The 23532-nt window shown below is 39.4% G+C and overlaps 1 protein-coding gene and 1 pseudogene across 2 annotated transcripts; both read left to right on the top strand.

Moving 5' to 3' along the window:
• The first annotated feature begins 435 nt into the window (after window positions 1-435).
• LOC122012228 lies at window positions 436-18501 on the top strand (annotated as a pseudogene).
• Window positions 18502-18677: 176 nt separating this feature from the next.
• Window positions 18678-23161, top strand: LOC122008209. Of its 2 annotated transcripts, none has more exons than XM_042563846.1 (9): window positions 18678-18969; window positions 19041-19241; window positions 19314-19452; window positions 21504-21574; window positions 21725-21788; window positions 21872-21942; window positions 22032-22147; window positions 22600-22696; window positions 22861-23161. In XM_042563846.1, exons 1-9 carry the CDS (start codon window positions 18858-18860, stop codon window positions 22965-22967), a joined length of 978 nt encoding a protein of 325 aa, XP_042419780.1. In that variant the 5' UTR covers window positions 18678-18857; the 3' UTR covers window positions 22968-23161. The 2 variants fall into 2 exon arrangements, with proteins under 2 accessions (XP_042419780.1, XP_042419781.1); XM_042563847.1 differs by having other exon boundaries at window positions 18679-18969; window positions 21728-21788.
• The last annotated feature ends 371 nt before the right edge of the window (window positions 23162-23532 follow it).

The following is a 23532-nucleotide window of genomic DNA, read 5'->3' as shown; positions in this document are numbered from 1 at the left end:
GATATTTATTAAAATTTTCAAATAAATAAATTTTTGTTGTAAACATTGAACCAAATAATAATTGGTTACATTTTATTCCTCATAACCTTAATTATGTATTACTTGATAATGAAAACACATCCTAATAGAAGTGAGGAATGAGAATGAAAATCATTGATTGTTATTGTTAATGTTTGTATTATAGGAATAGAAATACAAATAAAGAATGAATTTTTTAAATTAATTAATAACTCATTCCATTCATCTTCTTTTTAATGAGCCATTATCCTATTTTCATAAATCAAAATATTCACTTATTTTAAAAATATCTTTGACCTAAAATTAAAATTTTTTCTCTTAATATCAAATATAAAAATATATTTATTTATTTTTTTTCTTTCGTACGGCTCCTCTATCTCATCATATTTTCTCTATCGTCGTATTTTCCGCATATTTTCCGCAGCTACCGCTACCACCGTCACGTTCTCCTCTCTGTTTCTTCGCTTCTTCCCCTCTTCTCTCCATCTTCTTCCTCGTTTTTTAACTCGCTTCCTTCTCGAAGCTTCTTTTCCGCCTTCGATGCCGCCCAAACCCCCGCACTTCCACCGCGCCGCTCTCTTCATCCTCCTCTTATTCTTCCTCTTCCTCCTCTTCTTCTACTCCTTCCGCCCCTCTTCCTCCAACGATCGCCTCGACGGAATCTCCCCCAACGTTGCTCAGCGTCTCTTCCTCGCCCTCTCCTCCGACGCCAATGCCACCATCTCCTTCCACCTCCGCGCCCTCAACCGCCAACCTCATCTCGCCGCCACTCCGTCCTCGTCTCCTACGTCCTTTCGCACTTCCGATCCGCCGGCCTCCGCGCCTTTGCCGTCGACTATTCTCCCCTCCTCTCCTACCCCGCCTCGGCCTCCCTCTCACTTCTTCTCTCGGACGGATTCCTCCTGAAGTCCCTCTCCCTCACCGAGCCAGCCGACCCATTAGCAACCGCCGTTCCGCCGTACCATGCCTACAAGCCCTTCGGCGCTGCTGTCTCCCCCGCAGTCTACGTCAACTTCGGACGCGAGGAGGACTACGTCGTACTCCATCGGATGGGCATCGAAGTCAAGGGGTGAGTCGCGATCGCGAGGCGTGGCGGGGAGTACCGGGGTGCTGTGGTGGCGAGGGCTGCGGCGAAGGGGGCGAAAGCGATGCTAATTTTTAAGGTGGCCGACCTCGGTGGGGTTGAGAGGGGGACCGTGTTGCTCGGTGGGGTCGGCGATCTGCTGACCCCTGGATGGGCTACCGCCTCGGACGAGGGAGGCGAGAGGCTCATCACCGAGGAGGCGGCCGGTGGCGGAAGTGGTGGCGTAGGAGATTCTTAGTACTCTCGGTGGACCCACGATGCCGCTTGAGTGGAAAGATGATTTGCGTCTTGCGGCGGAGAGCGGCGTCGGGCCAGGTCGCACGTTGGTCAGCTTCACCTATCAGGTAATCTCACCTGTCCATTGTCTCAATCAGAAACCTTTTGGGCGGCCGTCAATGATGGGGTCTTTTCGTATGCTTACCCGATCCATCGGTTTCGCATGTAGTATGTTTGTTTTTTCCTGAATTACCGAATTGTTGCTGTCCTTTTTTACTCGGCTACAAAGTGGTCCAATACCTTGGAGGGATGGGCTGTATGTCTAAAAGGCACCGTTTGTAGCAATTCTGTCTTGTATGATCTAACAATGCTATGCAGACAGATTGTTATGGAGTTACTAACGTATCAATTCATTTTTGGTCGCATCTCATTCAATTCCAGTAGGTGTGGTCCCAAATGTTGGAATACAAACAATTTGTTATCAAAAATTTGTTGGAGACTTAGTTGAATTTAAAAATTACATAGAATTTAAATTCAATTTACAGTTGAACTGACCCGAGCAGATGATCTCAGGTTGAGGGACCGGTTTTTATCCAAATGTCAACCTCAGAGTGACTAAGTGAGTAGAGCGCCCGAGCAAAGAGACCGGTCGGACAAGGCAGACAAGAGAGGTTGGTCGAACGAGGCAAACAGGCCGAGCAAGAGAGGTCGGTCGGGTTGAGCAGACAGATCGGGCGATAGACAAGTCGGGCTGTTAGAGAGGTCGGCCGGGTCGAGTAGACAGACCGGGCGGTAGACAGGTCAGGCTGTCAGAGAGGTCGGCCGGGTCGAGCAGACATACCGGTCGGCGACAGGCCGGGCTGTCAAAGAGGTCGGTCGGGTCGAGCAGACAGACCGGTTGACAGACAGGTCGGGCTGTTAGAGAGGTCGGTCGGGTCGGGTAGACAGGCCGAGTGAAGCAGACAGGTCGGGCTGTCAAAGAGAATGGCCGATTGAGCGAGCTGACAGGCCGGGCGAAGATCTCGAGCGGGCAGAGAAGTCTGTCGGTCTGACAAAGAGACCGACCGGGCAAGCTGACCGAGGCCTGCGAGTCGCAGTTTCCTTGAAACATATTCGCCCAACTCCGGTTGTGCTTCGAGGCTTATAAGGGTCGTCTGTTTCCAAGGATACAATGGGCGACCGTGAATCCGACCAAGCACTGGTGGTCACGGCGAGCTGAGTGGTACCCGAATGCTACCACGGGCACTCCGTCGAGCAGGAGATGCACGAGGAGGAGGAAGGAAAATGGAGAGCCTTTGCTTTTCTTGCTATGTGTTCTATACCTATGATTGGAGCATCCTTATATTGGGCAAATTTTGCCTCGACCGGTCCGGCATTCGTGTGCGCAGGTCGCGCTTGCACACGAGTCAACTTGGTTCAGTGCAATCTGGACCCTGGATTTGCATCCTCCCTGTGCACCCACGCGTGAGAGAGTCTCTCCCCATGCATTTGTTCACATCCTCAATGCATGTGAATCAATATAAACCAACAAAAATGCCTTGAAACTTCCAATGTGGGACTAAAGTCTCATTCACAATGGAGCCTCTTTCCTCTTCCATTTCTTCTCCATTCACTTATTCAACAATCTCCCACATGAATGGAGATAGGGTAAATGATAGCATTCAACAGTTGAGTCAAGTATACGATAGGTAGGTTTTACCTTTTGAACCTTCCCTTGTGAAGATTTGGTTGCTTACTGGCTGATAGTAGACACGATGTCCTTGAACTATATTGTCGTCTATGTAAGCAGTGACAAATCTCACCCAAGACTCTCTCTGATACAACTCAGTTTTCATGAGTGTGTTCGTTCTTGGCCATGAACACGCCTAGTTCTGTGAGAAGCTCTAAGAATTGTGTCCCTAATTCTCTTTGAAGCGGCCCCACTTCTTTCTCACATAGGTGATCCCTTAAGAGTTGCCATATACTTTTCTTGATCATTAAAAGCCCATCGGCTTACCCTGGTCTAATCACTGTTTTATTGGGCTATTTTCCACAGTGTGTCTAGTCAGTGCAGATTAGTTATCCATTTGAACCTAGTTCTTGGGATCTCCAGTCAACATAGGTTGGGTGCCCTTTGCACTGATCGCTAACAACAACATTAAACTCATTCCTCATGATGAGCTTGCAACTAACTCTCAATTTAACCCCTTGGTTAGCGGATCCACTAGGTTATCTTTTGACTTCACATAGTCAACAGTGATAACTCCAGTTGAGAGTAGTTGTCTAATGGTATTATGTCTACGACGTATATGTCTAGACTTACATTATACAGATGACTCTGTGCTCGACCGATTGCTGATTGATTATCGTAATGTATGCAAATTGTCGGCACAGGTTTCGACCATCGTGGAATATCTTCTAAGAATTGTCGTAGCCATTCAGCCTCTTCACCACATTTATCAAGAGCTACAAACTCAGATTCTATCGTGGATCTGGTTATTACGGTTTGCTTAGAAGATTTCCAGAAAATGGTTGCACCTGCTAGAGTGAAGACATACCCACTCGTAGACTTAGAGTCTTTTATATCAGATATCCAGCTTACATTGCTGTATCATTCGATCACAGCAGGATATCTTGTATAGTGTAGTCCATATTCACGAGTATACCTCAAGTACCTCAGTACTCTTGTTATCCCTTTTCCAATGCTCAACACCGGGATTACTCGTGTATCTACTCAGTTTGCTTACTGCATAGGCCAAGTCTGGTCGTGTGCAACTCATCAAGTACATCAGACTTCCAATCACTCGAGAGTATTCTATCTGCAAGATACTTTCACCTTAATTTTTTGATAGATGTTGACTCTATCTATCGGTGTTCGTGCCAACGCAATATCACCCTTGGTGAATTTATCAAGAATCTTGTCCACGTAATGAGACTGACTAAGAATAAGTCCTTCTGTCGTTCTAAAAATTTTAATTCCTAGAATCACATCAGCTAGGCCTATGTCTTTCATGTCAAATCTTGAGTTCAACATATCTTTAATGAATTTGATTATCTTATCATTACTCCCAATGATAAGTATGCCATTTACATAGAGGTACAAGATGACATAGTCACTTTCTGTGGCTCTCATGTAGACACATTTATCACATTCATTGATCTTGAATCCACATTCCTTCATGGCATTATCAAATTTCTCATGTCACTGCTTTGGTACTTGTTTCAAGCCATATAATGACTTCACCAATGTGCAGACCTTGTTTTTCTGTCTGGGCACAGAAAACCCCTCAGGTTGGTCTATGTAGATTTCCTCTTCAAAATCCCCGTTTAGAAAGGCTATCTTTATATCTATTTGATGTATTTCGAGATTCCATAGAGCAGCAATCACCAGCAATACTTTAATGGAAGTTATTTTCGACATCGGAGAGTATGTATTGAAATAATCAAGGTCTTCTCGTTGTCGGTATCCTTTGATTACCAATCTGGCCTTGTATTTATCGATTGTGTCATCTAATTTCATTTTCTTCTTGAAGATCCACTTGCAACCTAGTGGTTTACTTCTCGGAGGAAGATCCTCGAGTTCCCATTTGTAATTTTACAAGATAGATTCTATCTCAGATGCAATTGTCTCTCTCCAGTGAGGTCCATCAGACGAGTTTACTGCTTTTGAGTAGCTCTGGGGCTCACTTTCAGCATGAAAGTGATAAAATCCGATCCGTAGGATTTTTCTACCCGAACTCTTTTACTCCGTCTAAGCTCAACCTTAACTGGTTCAACATAATCTTCTTCGCTTTCATATGCCCGTTTTGAGGAGCTAGCATCCTCTCAGGTCTTATATGGAAACACATGCTCGAAGAATGAAGCATTTCTCGATTCAATTATCGAGTTCTTGAGTATCTCCGGTATGTGTAACTCATACACACAAAATCGATAAGCACTGCTATTATTTGCATATCCAATAAATACGCAATCAACAGTCTTTGGTCCTATTTTAATCCTTTTCGGATCAGACACCAACACTTTAGCAAGACACCCCCCACATTCGTAAATATTTGTAGGATGGTTGTCTTCCATTCCACAACTCATAAGTGCTCTTATCTATTTTCTTCCGAGACACCTTATTTAAAAGGTAATTAGCTGTTAACACAGCTTCCCCCCACATGGACTCTGGCAATCCAGAACTCAATAGAAGAGCATTCATCATCTCCTTTAGAGTTCGATTCTTTCGCTCAGCAACTCCATTTTGCTGAGGAGTATAAGGAGTTGTTGTTTCGTGTTTGATCCCATGTTCAACACACAACTTAGCAAACGGTGATACATATTCACCGCCTCGGTCACTTTGAACCACCTTAATTTTCCTATTAAGTTGGTTTTCAACTTCATTCTTATAGAGAGTAAATTTCTCTATAACTTCATCCTTACTTTTGAGAAGATACACATAACAATATTTTGTATTATCATCTACAAAAATGATGAAGTATTTATTACCATCCCGTGTTGGCGTACCTTTTAGGTTGCACACATCAGTGTGGATTAGGTCAAGTGGTTCGTTACTTCGAAGATTTGTGACCCACTTTGTCACAGTTGAAGCACTTCCCAGAGAACTTTTTCTTGCCTCCTCTGGGTCCCATCTTGGAAGATTTGGGGTTCTTCCGTTTCGAGCTTTGACCATGCTCGACGACATTGGTTTTCACACTAGCCTGAGAGAACAACTTTCTCTCCAAACTCTTGTTGTCTTCTTCGATGAGGAGTCGAACAATGAGTTCTTCCATATTCATCTCCTTCTGCTTGTGCTTCAGGTAGTTCTTGAAGTCCTTCCAACCGGGAGGCATCTTTTTAATGATAGCAGCCACCTGGAAGGTTTCACTCAGAACCATCCCTTCTGAGTGGATCTTGTGCAAGATCACTGTCTTGGAGTCAATCATCTTGTAGTCCAGGAATCGATCCACGATGAACTTATTTGTCCCTGTATCCTCCGTCTTGTATTTCTTGTCCAAGGACTCCCACAGCTCCTTAGCCGTTCTCTTCATGCTATACACAGCGTACAGCGAGTCGGCAAGGTAGTTGAGGATATATTTTCGGCAAAGAAACTCAGAATGAGTCCATGCCTCCACTGTACTGATGGTTTGCGCATCAGCATCCTCAGTACGCTTGGGAGGGTCCTCGGTCAAGAACCGAGCTAGATTGAGCGTGGTCAGGTAGAAGAGCATCTTCTGCTGCCACCTCTTGAAGTTCAGTCCACTGAACTTCTCTAGCTTTTCCCCATGATTGATTGACATAGTTCCAATTGAGGCGGAGGGGGCCTGCACGTGTTGAGTCTGTTGTACCTCAACATTTCGTTCCGTGGCCATCTCAACAGAAGCGAATCTGTTTCAAGATTGTTGGAATACAAACAATCTGTTGCCGGAGACAGGAGAGGCCGGTCGGACGAGGCAGACAGGCCGAGCAAGAGAGGCCGGTCGGGTCGAGCAAACAGACCGGGCGGCAGACAGGTCGGGCTGTCAGAGAGGTCGGCCAGGTCGAGCAGGCAGACCGGTTAGCAGACATGTCAGGCTGTCAGAGAGGTCGGCTGAGCAGACAGACCGGTCGGCAGACAGGTCGGGCTGTCAGAGAGGTCGGCCGGGTTGAGCAGGCAGACCGGTCGGCAGACAACCAGGCTGTCAGAGAGGTCGGCCAGGTTGAGCAGACAGACCGGTCGGCAGACAGGTCGGGCTGCCAGAGAGGTCGTTCGGGTCGAGCAGACAGGCCAAGTGAAGCAGATAGGTCGGGCTGTCAAAGAGACTGGCTGACCGGGCGAGCTGACAGGCCAGACGAAGATCCGGAGCGGGCAAAGAAGTTTGTCGGTTTGACAAAGAGACCGACCGGGCAAACTGACCGAGGCCTGCGAGTCGCAGTTTCCTTGAAACAGATTCACCCACCTCCGGCTGTGCTTTGAGACTTACAAGGATCGTCTGTTCCCAGGATACAACGACCGATCGTGAATCCAACCAAGCACTGGTGGTCACGGTGAGCTGAGTGGTACCCGAATGCTATCACGGGCACTCCGCCGAGCAGGAGATGCACGAGGAGGAGGAAGGAAAATATAGAGCCTTTGCTTTTCTTGCTGTGTGTTTTCTACCTATGATCGGAGCCTCCTTATATAGGAGTTCGGATCAATGGCTAGAGTTAATGATCTTAATGGTCATTATTAGCCGAGCAGTGAAACGACCACCGTTTCACTCATTATTACTCAGCCGGTTTTATTCTGCATTAATCTCGAATTTAATGCATCTGTTTCATAGCAGCAAAAGATCTACGTGGCAAAATGTTGGTTGTTTCACTTGGGCAAATTTTGCCTTGACCGATCCGGCATTCGTGCGCGCATGTCGCGCTCGCACACGAGTCAGCTTGGTTCAGTGCAATTCGAGCTCTGGATTTGCATCTCCCTGCGCACCTATGCGTGAGAGAGAGTCTCTCCCCATGCATTTGTTCACATCCTCAATGTATGTGAATCAATATATACCAACAAAAATTCCTTGAAACTTCCAATGTGGGACTAAAGTCCCATTTACAATGGAGCCTCTTTCCTTTTCCATTTCTTCTCCATTCACTTATTGAACACCAAATCCCAATTGAGGATGTCCAAATGAAGCAATGATAAGGTCGACACCTGAGTTTTCTTTTTAATTTATGAGGTGCTACATTTTCGATAGGACATTTCTTTTGTCCATAGAATATATCTACTGTTGCTTGCATGTGGAATTATGTGCATGATACTGTTGGTGCGGTTAGCACTAACGGTCTAACTCAGGTTTTGATGAATGACAAATCAGGTTAAGTTAGGTTTGTCGTGATCTAACACTTTGACCGAGTATGCAGGCGAAGTCCAGACAGGTCGACGGGCTGACCGGATGTCTGGCACGAAGTCCAAGCGGGTCGACGGGCTGACCGGATAGCTGGCGAGAAGTCCAAGCGAGTCCACGGGCTGACCGGACGCTTGGCGAGAAGTCCAGACGGGTCGAAGGATTGACTGGATGTCTGGCAGGTAAGTAAAGATAAGTCATTGGAAGGGAGTGACTGTGAGGACGCGTTCCCGGGAAGGGAACATTAGGCGTCGATCCGGCTTAGATCCATTTCGGATATCTAAGTCGAGATCGTGACTAGATTCCGATCTCGAAAAGACGGAATCTAAGTCATACCTATTATATTGAACTTATAAACTGTTCTAACACTTTGTTTTGCAGGATATACATTATCTATTTGCCTCGGACTAATCTTGTTTTGCAGGAAAGGTGTTCCCTGAAAAAAGGTGGTCCGAGCGCCCGGAAGTCCGGGCGCCCGGGAGGCAACTTTTATCCTACCGTGTCATCGCCACGTGGAGCTCGCTGGTTGGACCTACCACATCCCACCAGGGCACCCGGAAGGGATCCGGGGCGCCCCGAGCCTCATATAAAAGGAGGGTCAGGGGTGGAGCTTCAACAACAACTTTGAATTGAAAAACTCGCTCTCCTGTGCTCCTGCGACGCTGCAAAGCTCCGACAAAGCTCTGTCTGTTCGTTTCTTATTTCATAATTGTCGGTATTTCTTTTTCATTAGCATTTCCTGTACGTAGTTTGTAATAAACTTCGAATTGCTAGTGATTGCCCAACGAAAGTACTCAACGAGTACGGACCTTGGAGTATGAGTCGACACAGGCTCCGAACTAAGTAAAAAGGTTCTGTGTTAGCATTGCTCTTTCTTTTCCGCTGCGCTTACTCTTATCGAAATTTTCGTAATTGATATTCATCCCCCCTCTATCGAATGTCTACGATCCAACAGATACAACTAATCAAAACATTAATTTTCATCATGAGCCGACCACTGATTATTTGCTTGAGTTGGTAGGCCGTTAGTCATTGAACATCGCATGATGTACAAATATGATAATATTAGTGCAAGTCATTGTAATATCCTTGTCAGCCTAAATGCATGAGATGCTGTGCGTGAATTTGCTAACAATCTTTGCTGTCAATGTTCAGTAATATATCTTGATATAGGTCCTAGTTCTTGGCATCACTCATCTATGTGATCTTCTTTACAAATTGCAGCAAAGAAGCCATATTGAATTTCATGTTTTAAAACCTATTTGACTATTATATCTTATATGATCTATTGTACTCATGATCTCTCTTCAGAAAATAATCTTTTTGTCTATTTGGTGGGTGTGGATCTCCTGTCTTTTTTGTTGGAATAAAACTCATTGTTAGCTCCTCCAATCCGATACTGGTCTCTACCCTTTGACTTTATTTGTTTCTACTATTTAAATTGGAAAATCCTTTGATATTTCTATCTATTGATCTTCATTAAGGAAGATAGAAAGCTGTCAAAGATTCAAAATATTTTTGGTGTCATATTGGGAAGAGAGGAAGCTGATCGTTATGTCATCCTTGGCAACCACAGAGATGCATGGACATTTGGTGCTGTGGATCCTAATAGTGGAACAGCTACCCTCCTTGATGTGGCAGGCTGTTATGGAAGTTTGTTGTGATTTGGCTGGAGACCTCGAAGGACAATAATCATATGTAGCTGGGATGCTGAGGAATTTGGGATGGTATGCTATTTACTCATTGTATCCTACGATGCTTATGAATATTGGGGCTTCCACCAATATTTACTCATTCAAAAACTCAGATTCAATTGTAGCCAGAGTAAAGAAAGCAAAAGTATTCTCGTAGTAGTGGTGAGTGAAATGGGATTATAAAGCACCATCGATTTTGCCTTGGAAGTGTTTCTTTGACCAAATTGTTACAAATTCAAATGGAAATATTGATTACTGGCATTGTAGCTTGCTTAACAATATCTGTTCAGACATGCAATCCTTGAGATATTCTTGTTTGGTTAAGGTCCTAGTCTGAATGTCTCATAAGGATTGAATTATATCAAGTGGCATATTCACTTTTCTTCTAAATTAGAGGCTATTATCTTCACTGATTGGATCTACCGAATGGGTAGAGCAGAACCTTGGATGGTTGACAGCAAAAGCTGTGGCGTACTTGAATGTTGATTGTGCTGTTCAAGGTGATGGGTTTTTTGCTGGTGCAAGTCCCCAATTGGATGATCTTCTAGTTCAAGTGATGAAGCAGGTGACCATAAGCAGTGCTTCAAGTTATTTGTAAGTTCTATTTGCTCCTTTTTTTATCTACTCAGAAAATTTTGACAAGTATGCTAGTTTAAGATTTTGATCTTGTGAACTTATTTTCATCAATCTTGCTGTTTCTTCATTTCATTGGGGCTACCAATGAAACAGTAACAACTTGATTATCATAATCAGATGATTGTCAATTCAATTTGGAACATACTTATAAACCTTATGTTTGAATCGACTGGATCAGGTATCTGTCTGATTCAATTGGACAAGGACCATTCAATACAAACCAAATTACCAGCGATTCAGGAGCATTGTAAAGTAACCTGAACCAGTTAATGTTAAACAACATGAACCTTTAAAAAAGCATGCACAATATTTGAGGTTAGAATATTACTTCTTGTACTATAATTCTTTAAACATATTCAATCTCTCCTGTAATTTTCCTATTCCTTTATCAAACAATCACTATTCTCGCTTGCAAGGTGTTTAATTAATTGAGTTTTCAAAACATGAGTTCAAAAGATCGCTACTCTGTTCCCTGCATTGATTTGTGATATTGATCTAACAATATATCCTTAACTTTTATGCATTTTTAGTATTTACAAATATGTACTTCATTAATCATATTGTGGGGTTAAATTAAATATTGTTATTTGGATTATATGTTTTGTGATGTATTTTTTCAGTATGGTAGAAATACTTATATATTTTTTACATGAACCTTGGGTTTATCAATTTACTCCATGAAAATGATAATCTCTATTAAAAACCTCAACAACCTTGGCTAAGAACAGAGAATGATTTTGTTAACATTTAAGCATTGGAGCCAAATTAGCTGATGATATTAAATCAGTTCTATAAATTTGGATCTACTATGCTGTTATCTATAAGATGTGTCTTTGTTTGCTTTCTAATATGATATTGCCACCTTGATGTTTCAGATTCAGGATCCAGATATCAAAGGCACCGCGGTTTATGATACTTGGGTAACAAAAAGTGGGGGTGTTAATGTAAGTCTAAATATGTAAAGCTTTCTTTATTCCATAAGTATTGTTGATTCAGAGAAATTTTATCATTTGTTTTCTAGAATAAGGAGTACATTGTTTTTATCATTTTATCATTCTGAGGTAGCTAAATTGTTGGGTTTTCCTTTTCTATCGGTAATACAATTTGCTCACTTTGCTATAGAAATTATCTTTTAGTCTATTAACTTGGTTTTCATTTTTTATAATAAAACATTGTTTTATCCATAGATTGAAATGATTTGTGCATTTATGTTTTCATATGTTATGTATTACAACTCAAGATTGACGGGTCGCATTTATTCTGGATAATTTGATAGTATGTTACTTTTTATTCAGTAGTCTCATTTTATTTTCCCTATGCAATCTTTACATTATAGATCATGATTGTTTTATGCAGAAAATTGAAAGGTTGGGTAGAGCTGATTCAGATTTTTCTGCATTTTTGCACATAGCTGGGGTTCCTTCAACAGATATGTTTTATGGAGATGGTATGCCTATTTTTTCAATTATAATATTAAATAATTGTCCATGAAAGTTATAGATGTGTTTCAGTTTTTGGTATCCTAGGGCTGTTATGCTTCTACATTCACGGTGTCAGGTGCAAGATTAGGACAGCTCTACACCAATTGTCACACTTCGATTAAACAAGTGAACTGACCTATTAAATGATTTGGTTTAATCACCTGCCCAAAATGCCTAAGCCTGTTTAATAGTTGCTCACTCATAACCCACACTAAAGTAGTATGCCACATACTCTTTGCGTTCGACATAATTGGTGCCAATGACTAATATACTCATTTCATTATAGAAATTGAATTCAACATGTAAGTTTCATATGTTAGTTATTTTGATTAATGATCCCTTGTTCAAAGTTGAACCTCACTAACTTACTGGGTCATGCATTTTTCTATGATAATTAGTGAGTTTGACTAATTTGAGGTTTATTTTTAATTCAATTTGTAAATGCTTGGTCATCCTGGTATAATCTCCAATAATTGTCATTAAACTCGTTAATTATGTTTGCCTTTAATTGCAAACCAGTTGATGTAGGAGCTTGAACTTGATGAATCCTTGCCCCCGGGCATAACGCAGACGGTGGACGCATGACATCTCTAGCGCAATGGGCAGGGGTCGATTTTTAGGAACTGACGACCTGGGGTTTACCCCACCATGCGTCTATGGTCTATGTACTTGCATGTACCTCCCTCCATATCCGTGGGGCCGACACTAGGGGGCCGCTAAAGTAGCGGATCTACCTTTTTTGAACTTGATGAATCCCCCTCGGCTTGGCACAGATGGTCAATGCATGATAGTTTGCCTGTAGCGGGCAGGGCTCGAGTCCTAGGGAATGCCCGCATCGCATGTGTTCGTCCTACCATGCGCTTAACAACACTTGTGCTTCTGATGAACCTCCTTCCATCGACATGGGGCCCTTAGTGTAGGGGCCTGTTAATGTGACGGTTCCATTTTTTTTTTTGAACTTAATGAATCCCCTTCATCTCGCTGTGGGACCGACATTGAGGGGTCCTCGGGGTGAGCGAAATCACCTTTTGCTTAACTTGATGAATCAACTTTATAGTTCTTGAGTGTTGTTTCCATTTTTTGCCCAACTCTATTTTTTCAGCTGCCACTGTTTCAAAAAGTGGATGCAAATAGTTCATTCAATTTTTAAGGGCTTTTCTAATGTTACACATACTTTTTGGTAGATTTTCCAAAGGCGCATCTAAGTTCCACGTGTTTCCAAACTCCAAACCCTACTTTGTTTTTTTTCCCAAATTATGCACCTCTTGTTTATCTACCCAAGCCACTAATTTTTTTTGTGGACAACCACAACTTTATAACTCCTTCGAACTTGTTTTGGGAATCTATGGAGCAAAGATATGGTCTCATTTTATGTTTTTTGACAAGTGCAAGGCTATCAAGATGAGTTAAGTGGCCAATAGAAAAAAAATCATACTAGAAACTTCTTGAGAGTCTTAATTAGAATATTTCTACCTTTCTGAGTCAAAAAACCATTATTGAGTGAAAAATTCCCATTAAAGTGTTTTGGCAAACAACTTGACAACCTTTGTTTTAAACCTGTTTTTATTCAAAAAAGACTTGGTTAGTAACAATAAAACAAGATAAAATTTATTTAAATATAGATGATGATATAATAGGAGATAGAGCTGAATGGCGTAAAATGATTCATACAGCCGACTCCACCTAGTGGGAAAATGCTTGGTTGTTGTTGTTTACTCAAAAATAATTTTATCACATGCTTGTTCCTTATGGTGTTTTGAACTATGGAAGAGTGCTGCATTTGATTTAATTGAATCGTATGGAATCTTCCTATTTGTGCGAGAAGTTAGGTCATAGGTGAGAAAATACGTTAACATGATATGACCACATTTGGTTACAGTTACCACAAGTTGAACTAAGCTATGGTGAGGTCAAGGGAGATCAAAGATTTTTTTTTTTTAAAATAAAAATCCCTCTAGATCAATTACATAGAGCTCCATGGCTGCAAAAGATCCCTCTGGCAACCCAAATTCTTCACACCTTATTGCTATGATTGTTTTATTTCTTCAATTAGTGGGCTTGAGGACTGGGCTATTCTTGCAAGTCAATTCAATATGCTGCATCATCTATTTCTTCATTGGGTTGTGCTCCTACGTGTAGCAAGAGCGATAGAATTTGTAAACAAGAACTTTTTATTTCGGAAAATGCTGGATACATAGTCTTGCATCTGAATTCTGAAATATGCCGGAGCATTAAGGGTGGGCACAGTTCAGATTTTCGAATTAGTTAAGAAAATTGAAACCAAACTGAAATATTTCAGTCTGAAAAATCCAATCCAAAATTGAGCTGGTCATTTTGGTTGAGTTTGAACACGAACCAAAAATTTCAGTTTGATTGAATTTCAAACCATTAATTTAAAAATAATCATAAATTTAACCAAAAAATAAATAAATAAAAAACCAGCTTTAAAACAACAATTTTATTGAGTTTAATAATCAATTTTATTATATTTTAAAGTTTATATCGACTACGGAGCATAAAAATAAAAAAAATAAGAACTCAAGATTATTAACATACTAATCTTAGTTATATATATATATATATATATATATATATAGCGCTGATATCCTGCGCGACGGCACAATGCGCGACTGTGCGCGTCGCGCAGGATTTCAGTGCTTTTTTTTTCTTTTTAAATTTTTGAATTAAAAAAATAATTAAAATATTTTTTAAAAATTTAATTTTTAGGGTTCAGGCTTTGGGTTATAGTATCGAAGCTATTTTTTTTTATTTTACCTCTAGGGTTCAGACTTTGGGTTATAGTATCAAAGCTATTTAGAGTTCAGGATTTGGGTAATAGTATCAAAGCCATTTTTTTTAGATTTTACCTCTAGGGTTCAGGCTTTGGGTTATAGTATCAAAGCAATTTTGTTTTTTAGATTTTACCTCTGGGGTTCAAATTTCCCAATTAGATTATAGTGTTTGGTTTTAAAAAAAAATAGTTTAAGTATTTATTGAGTATTGTAATATGTTAAGGGGATATATTAATGTATTAGAAATTTATATAAGGAAATGTTAATTTTTTTATTGATTTTTTTTAGTTTAAAATATTAAAAAATAAAAAAATTTAAAAAACAAAGCTTGATCTCCTGCGCGACGCGCACAGTCGCGCACTGTGCGCGTCGCGTAGGAGATCAAGATTATATATATATATATATATATATTGTAAAAACTTTAACGGTTCAATTTGGTTATAATAGTTGGTACAAATTGAAACCAATACTGATTTTAACCATGTTGGCAAATCAAAGCCAAACCTATATACCATTGATTTTTTTTACAGTTTGAACTGGTTTGGTTCAGGTATATCACGTTTTCGTTATAGATGCTTACCCCAAAAGAGCTCTATGCAGTAAGTTTGATATTGCATAGTCACTTTTGGATGTTTTTATTATAGGCATGTCACTGTTGAATGGTTGTCGGCTTATAAACCTATTTGTAATTATGTGATATTCTGATGGTTGGTTTTCGTTGACACAAGATCTAAGAGTTCTTTTCCCTCTCTGTAAAAGTTAGTGCTTAAAGGTCATTTCTGATTCTCTTTCTTTTTACAATCTTTCAATTATATCATCATCCTTTGCAAGTTTTGATGCATTCTTATCTATTTTAAAGTAGTTGAGCTTTTGTTTGATATTTTGAATCTTCCTTTAGACTTTTTGATCGTTGGTTCTGGAGAGATGGCATGAATGCCTGATTTCTTCTTTCAGTATTCACTGGCTACTATACAGCCTTAGACAACTACAAATGGATGTCAGAACATGGTGATCCATCATCCACCATCATGTGACCAGTAAGTGTTACACCCCTTTCCAGATGTTTATGACTTGAAATATCTCACTTCAGGCCTGTATTATTGTTTATTTCATTCAGCTTTTGTTTTGTGTATATTCCTCAGTTGCTGAAATATGGGGGCTCTTAGGTCTTCGTCTGGCAGATGATCCAGTCCTACCCTTTGATTATCTTTCTTATGCTACCCAGCTACTTGTAAGTGCTTATTGGCCTCGTGAGGAATCGATTTTTTTTTTCCTTCTCATAGCAGTTCATTTTTGTCCTGCATGCCCAAACTGGTAATCTGAGATTATATTTTGAGTTGGAATTATACAGGGTTCATATCTCAAAAATAAGTTATATTGCAAGGTATACATATGAACTTTATGCATTAATTCGTGTTTGGTCTGGTAGCATGGCTTGTTTATATTTTCTTTTTGAGCAATTGCTGGAAGAATAGGTACGCAAGTTACAAAGCAATAACTATATTTGTCTGACCACTAAAAAATTCGGAGTTATCTTTGTTCCTTCCATCTTTCTGGGTTCTACAATTACAGTGCTGACCTTTCTGCTACTATTTATGAATTTCTTGCAAGGTGATGTATATTTATTTCACTAAACTCATGTACCTTTAGTTTAAAATCAACCTATACTTCTCAGGCCATATTTCTACCTCAATAATAGGTCAAGAATAGAGGGGGGTTTTATATAGTTTGCCAAAACCTTTCTTTTCTGCAAGTAGAAATCCTTTACCTTTTTTTTGGCTTATTTTTAAGGCCATTCAAAATTTATCCAAGTATCTCAATTGAATTAATTAGTAGGTATTATTGAATTATATGGATGATATCGTATCTAAGATGATGGTAAAGTATTTTGATAGACACAGATTAGAATGATATCTTCTGATATGTATAAATAAGAGTTTTGGACTTGTATTTTCCTCGTGTACTTGCAGGAGCATGCAACTGCATTAAATACCTTGCTGGATGAGGGGTTATCTTTACAACCTGTGCATACATCTATCGATGAGCTCACTACAGCCATCAGAGCAGTTCTAGAAGAAGGACAGGTCAGGCTCCAAAGTTACGAAGAAAAAGATTATTATTACTTTTTTATTATTGTAATCAATTTCGTAGGATCCAAAGGTTATCTTTACAATCTTTATACATTTCTAGCAACAGATGTAATATAACAGTCTCTATACTGGGATATGTCAGAGTTTGTTTTATCAATTATTTTGTAAACATGATAGCTGCTTTAAAATGCATTTGTTTTAGAGGCATTAAAAATTGTTCATGCATCATCAGAAATTTCAAGAGCTGGATGACGAGTATTCTGTTTCTTTAAGGTGGCGTGCTTTTAATGATGGTCTAATGCTGGCCGAAAGAGGCTTTCTTGAAGCAGAGTGCCTTCAAAAAATAAAGGTAGATCCGCTATCTTAGCGGCCCTCCTAGTGTTGGCCCCATGGATATGGAGGGAGATACATGCAGGTACACAGGTCATAGGCGCATGGTGGGATAAATGCCAGATCGTCAGTTCCTGAGAATCGACCCTGACTATTCAGAAATGTCATGTGCCCACCGTCTGCGCTATGCCCGGGAGCAAGAGTGCCTTAAAGGAAGGTCATGGTTTAAGCATCTGGTAAGTTTTATTATGAATCTTAAATGTTCAATTTCTTAGTTTCTGTAAGTTTCAAACACAAACAGTTCTTATTAAACAAAGCAAACTGGTGATCATTGTCCTAATCAAATGTTTTTTAAATTAATGACAAATAATGATTACAGACGCATCTTAGTTACAATTCGCATGCTGAGAAACAGAAAAATATATATGCAAGGCACCTTACAGGAAAAGCAACAAATTGTAATCTTGTATCCTGCTGCTATAATGCTATTGTGTCTACGCTAAGGCAAATTAATTGCAGATGTAGTAAAAACTTTAACTAATAAAAAATCAACATTGTTTTTGTTTTACCATATTTAGTATTTTATGGTGTCATGCTAGCTTTCCTAGATATGGATATGGTTGCCATATGGTCCTAGAGTCGTATTAATAAATTTAAAACCTATTACATGTGGTTGCCATATTCTAACAGATACAAAAGTTTAGATTGAGGATGGGAACATGCTAAGGTCATTCTAGTCCAACACTTTTTTGGAGTGGGCATAAAAAAAATGAAAATTCTCACTCTGATATCTCTCTCAAGTTTTATTTCAGAATCTGTAGGATCCCACCATATGATTTCTACTGTAGAGCTAGGCAAAACTTTTTAGTGGCCTTAAGTTGTTGACTGTAATCCCATATTTACTGAATCAGTATAATTTTCCATAGTTTGAAGGTTGAATTCGTTGACTTTCTAGTTCAGCAAATAACACGCATTGTTCATACTTCCTATTGAAGTGCTGATGACTTGCACAGTCGTACTCACCGCCCAAGAATTCAGAGAGCAAATTCTCTTCTTTTTTTTCCAGGGATAGCTAATGCCATTTCTCAAGCTGCTCATAGCACAGGGAAGGAAGTTCATTTCAGCATTGTGAGATTTAGAGAATTGCTAGAGCTATTCAAAGGGCAACTGCTGCTCACAGAGAGAGGGAAGCTAATTTAAGATCAAATGGGAGAAATGTAATAATAGTACATATGACAAATGAATTGTTAATAGAACTCTTTTTGATAATGTTAGGCGCTTTTGATGAGTTGTATTTCACCAAATTTTATTTTCATGGCAATTGTTTACATTGTATGTTAGGTTATATATGAAATAAAATTAATCTCTAATCGTCAATTATGTTTATTGTTTTTTCATTTCAAATGGCAAGTCAATTATACCAAACAATCATATTAATGCAATGATAGTATGTATCGTTGACCATAAATTGTAAAGGGACTTCTTTTGTATGAATTTTGACGAAAGGGTGTTTTTCATACGAGTTTTAGTGTTATGTGCTAATCAGCAAAAACTTTGTGGATGGACCTCCGCGTTTTCGCGAAACTGGCCTGGCAATTTGAAACCGAAACTTTGGCGCCGACACGGCGTTCTTTTTAGTTCTGAGTCGAAGCAATCGTTGTTGTCGGTTGCTGGACCAGAAGCGTGGACGCCCAGATGGAGAGCGCCATCTCCGCCTTCTGCCAATCCCTCGCCGCCTTCTGTCATCACGTCGACACCGCCTCCAAATCCCTCTCCGACTCCATCCAACGCCGCCCGATTCCCCTCGGTAATGTTATGAAGAAAAGGGATTTCACCTCCCCCCTCACTCCCTCTTTGATCTGGTCCTTCCTTCTCCAGATTCGGCTGCATCCGCCTTCTTGCAATCAGTCGATCGACGGATCTCCTCAGCCAGCGCCGACTTCGACCTCCTCGAGTCCATGGCCTTCGGCACGGTCTCCTTCGAGGAGCTCCTCGGCCACTGCAACGAGGTCTTCAAGAACAACCAGAGATACATCGCCGACCTCGAGGAGAGGATGCAGAGTTTAGGATACGTCCCTGGTGAGCCACTGACGTGAAACCCTACTATCATTATTTCTATTTTTTGCTTTCTTGATTTGAGTTGTTGCGCAGAGGTAGAGTTGGAAGATGACGAGGTTTTGGATGATTCGAAGTTTATGAGTCCTGTGAGTGGATTTCAGAAACCTTCCTTTGAGTTTGTCTCGGTTTCTGTTGTTCGGTCGAGCAGGAAGAGGCTAGAGGAGGATTCCTTGTATCCTTTCCCCATGATTTCTTGCGAATTCTTTATGTTGATTCTTTGTTTGATCTATTGATAATAATCTTTAAGTTACTGCCTTTTGTTCTACATTTCAGTTCATTTTAGAGTAACGTGCAATCAAGAAATAAACGAAATCGATGCAAATCGGTTGAATAACAAAGTCGTCAATGATTGGAGATTCCTTCTTTAAGCTTGCAAATTATTGCTCAAATATTTCACTCGGTAAATTTCGTTATTAATTATTACTTTGTTGTATTGGTTATACAGGTACGTCAACTTTGTTTAATAATTTGTAGTTGTAGGTTGTGGTAAGATTTACCAAGCATAGGAAAGCAGAGTAGTCACTAGTATGAATGGGCTTGTTTGGATAGGAAAAAAAATTGGAAGAATTGAAGAGTAAATATGTTTTTTTTCCTCTTCGTGGTTAGGAAGAGAGAACAAGAGGATTTATGGCTCTCTTATTTAGACAGTAAAGACAGGATATGAGTTTAGTTGAAGAGAATTTATTCATCTGCAACCCACAAATGCTCTTCCTATAAATAAGAAAAATTTTGAGGAAAAAAACTCGTTGGCTGAATTAAAAAAAAAACAATTTCTACCCACTTCAAATTGTTAAAAAAAAAAAAAGCAGTCCGCTGCACGAAGCTCCCGTCATGCTGGGTCCCGGGGAAGGATCCATTATACGCAGCCTTACTCTACTTTTTGCAAGAGGCTATTTTCAGGATTTGAACTTATGATTTTTTGGTCACAAAACAACAACTTTACCGTTGCGCGTTGCGCCAAGACTCCCCTTCCACTTCAAATTGTTAGTGTTACAAAAATAAAATTAACTCAATCAGCCATATTAAGCAATCACTCTAATAATTCCTTGAATTGGTTAGACTTGTGCTTTCCAAAATATTTAGCACAAAGAATATACTTTTAAGAGTTAACACATGTGGCCTAACCAATGATTCATTGAATTAGGCCATTTACCTGGAGCATGAAACAGATAATAAACACAGAGAAAACAACACTAACAAAATCATTTTCATGGACTTCCCAAATCAAGGGAGAATTACAAACAATGAAGGAAGAGGATTCAACATAAACAGTACGACAGTTAGACTCATAGAGGGTGATGATGATTCCTCGTATGATGAATTCTCTCCTCTCTATGGCATCATGTCTTTTTCCTAAATATCAAGATCCCAACCTTTAGTTGGCTAGGCTTGATTTACCTATTTGTACCTAACTGCCTGTTATTGTGTTGGACTTTGTCAATTGTCATGACCCAAATTTTTGTAACGTTGAACTTTTTGTCACCCTACTTGAGTTGATCTGTCTCCCCAGTGGTCAACAACACAAAGGCTAGCATAGAAGGGCATATTGCTTGATGAGTTGATGGTCTTGTTTGTCTGACCCTTAAGTTCAAGAACCTTCCCAACTTCAACCTTTCTTTGGTTAGCTTCCTCACAGCAAGTTAGACACTTTGAGTCATGCATAACCTTTGATACATTTGTTTCCCTATTTGAGCACCACCCGATCCTTCTCATTGATTTAAAATTTTGCAACGTCTATTGAGTTTAGGTTAAGAGGCAAGACGGGTAGGGTTGAAAATTTCAAATTTCAAGGCAGGTAAGCATATTTGTGGCCTTTTTTTTTTTTAAAAAAAAAATCCACATCCACATGGAATTAACCCAATAGTTGGGATTAACATGGCTCAATGTTGATTTTGAGGGAGTTGGAGAGGGTGGGGAGCTTAAGTTTTAAGCTTTCTTTTCTTTTTATTTATTTAATTTGGTGTTGACTTGGAGTGGGCAGGAAAAGTTTCATAAAATTGAGTTGGTTGTCCAAAACACTTGATATTCAAACATAAGCTTGGATTACAGTTATTATTTTTATTTTTTAGTCTCATATTACTTGATATCTTATGTATGTATATAATGGAAAAAAAAACTCAGAAGTCTATGAAATTGGCAGTTTGACTCTCATGAATACATGTGAAACATCTATATTCTTTTTAAGCATGTACCACCAGTTATTCTTTCCTATACATTTATAAGATTTGAGGATTCCATTTCCTTGCAAAATCTTGGTCTTTCAGATGCTGGTCTGGCAACTTTAGCTTCAGAAGGTTAGAAGACCTCTGAATTTATATTAAGAAATTATATAATATGCATTAAATGTCATATTGGCATGTAACTTTCTTGCTTTGACCTGCTTATCCAATATACCTCAAAAATTTCTAACAGAATATCTTATGTAAATTAAACTTTTATTTTAGCAGGCAATGACACAGATGACAGAGGTCTTTCAACCATGAAAAAAAATTCAGGAGAAACAATGAGGTTAATTTCACAAGATTTTCTGTCTACATGTTTATCTTCTTTTGTTATCTTTCTCCTGTATGCCTTCTGATGTTTTTCTGTAGTTATTGTAATGACATAATATCTGACAAGATGACTTTGCCTGGATATTCAAAACAAGCCCTGAATGCTTCAGGTGCTGGAGTTTATCTAGTATTGACTTATATGGTTAAGATAGCAGTAGTTCTTCAATTAGCACATCCTGACCTCTTTCATGTGAAACAGATTCATACAATGATGAAATTCCAGTTATCAGAAATATTGCCAAAGCTATAGTGTGTGCATCTAGAGATGACTATGATGACCTGCCTGCTTTCATGAAAAGTCTGGTATCATGGGAGGTAATTGCCAACATTATATCCTAGAGAATTCCAGTTAACAGTTGAAGTAACATTCAGTGTGATAGCATTATCAGTATCTTATGTACGAGGATTTTGGAAGCACAATGAACATGTAGAATTTTGTGTATAATAACATAATCAGGATCTTAATGTGCATCTCTGTGCAGCATACTTAAAAGTTGAAAACATTTGTAAAAAAGGTTAAGGGGATTCAGAAAGCACAGTGAATATCTCTTGTTAAATCAATTGCTTTAGGAACATGCTTATGAACATTTCCAATGAATTGAAGAGAAGTCATTGACACTCCTTGGCTACATTTAGTTTTTGGCTGACCATGCCTTTCAGTATTTTCCAAGACACATCAAAAAGTTAATAATTTTTTCAGAATGTTGCATCCCATTATGGAACTCATTGATTTCTTTATTGACTTTTAGCTCTTTTCACTTCTCTAGGAGTTGCAGGAAGCTGTGGTCAAGATTAATTCTTTCCTCTCTGAACATAAGCACAATGATGTGTTTAACCAAGATGAGATTGAAAAAATGGGGCTCGGTCAGCATTCAATTATTTGTTCCTTAATTTGAATATAATTTCTCAGGAAACTACCTTCTTTCTCTCTCTCTTTGCATGGATGCTCCCAGAGCATATCTTATTCTGTAGATCATCTCCATGAGATAAGCCATGGTTGGCTAAAGCCATCTGACTTCTTATTGCAGGGCGAAAAGCAAGATCTTACTTGTTACTTCTTCTGAGGATGAATCAGTTTGTTGCGGAGACAATCGACAACTCTATATTCTACAGAGTTCACCCTGTTTGCTCGTAGATTTGTCATTGGTGAAGTTTCGCCCAAAATATTATCAATGAATCAGGTTGCTTTATGATTGTTATATTCAGGTAATCAATCTAGGAACTATTATATGACAGGGTTTGCTATCTAGTATGCATCTCCACGAGAGAGGCTCATTGTTTTTGTAAAAATTTTGAAGTAGCAAATATATTGCTCATCGTATTTTCCAAGGGATATTTCCCGCATCAATCTTTACTGCATTGTTAAATAGATAGTAGTTCAAGGTACTAAATAGATAGTAGTTTTATTATTTCTGGGCTATAGTGTAGTGGTAGAATATTAAGATTATTATCTAGATATCTGTGGTTTGATTTTCAATTATGATAAATTTGTAGAAATATTTTTTTTTTTCAAATTTGACGTATAGCGAAAGGATGGCAAGTTCTTGGGCTATTCGCCGTGAGCATTTTTTGATTTATTTTAATGGTTGGTGGAAAAATTTTATAAGACTGGGTCGGTCATCCCAAAACTAGTTGGGTTTATTTATTATTTTTTTTTTAAAAAAAAAAGTAGTTCTATAGCTTAGGGCAATAGTTGTGCA

This window comes from Zingiber officinale, chromosome 8A (genome assembly GCF_018446385.1).
Source record: "Zingiber officinale cultivar Zhangliang chromosome 8A, Zo_v1.1, whole genome shotgun sequence".
Lineage (NCBI taxonomy): Eukaryota > Viridiplantae > Streptophyta > Magnoliopsida > Zingiberales > Zingiberaceae > Zingiber > Zingiber officinale.
This window is presented reverse-complemented; position numbering and strand designations above follow the sequence as displayed.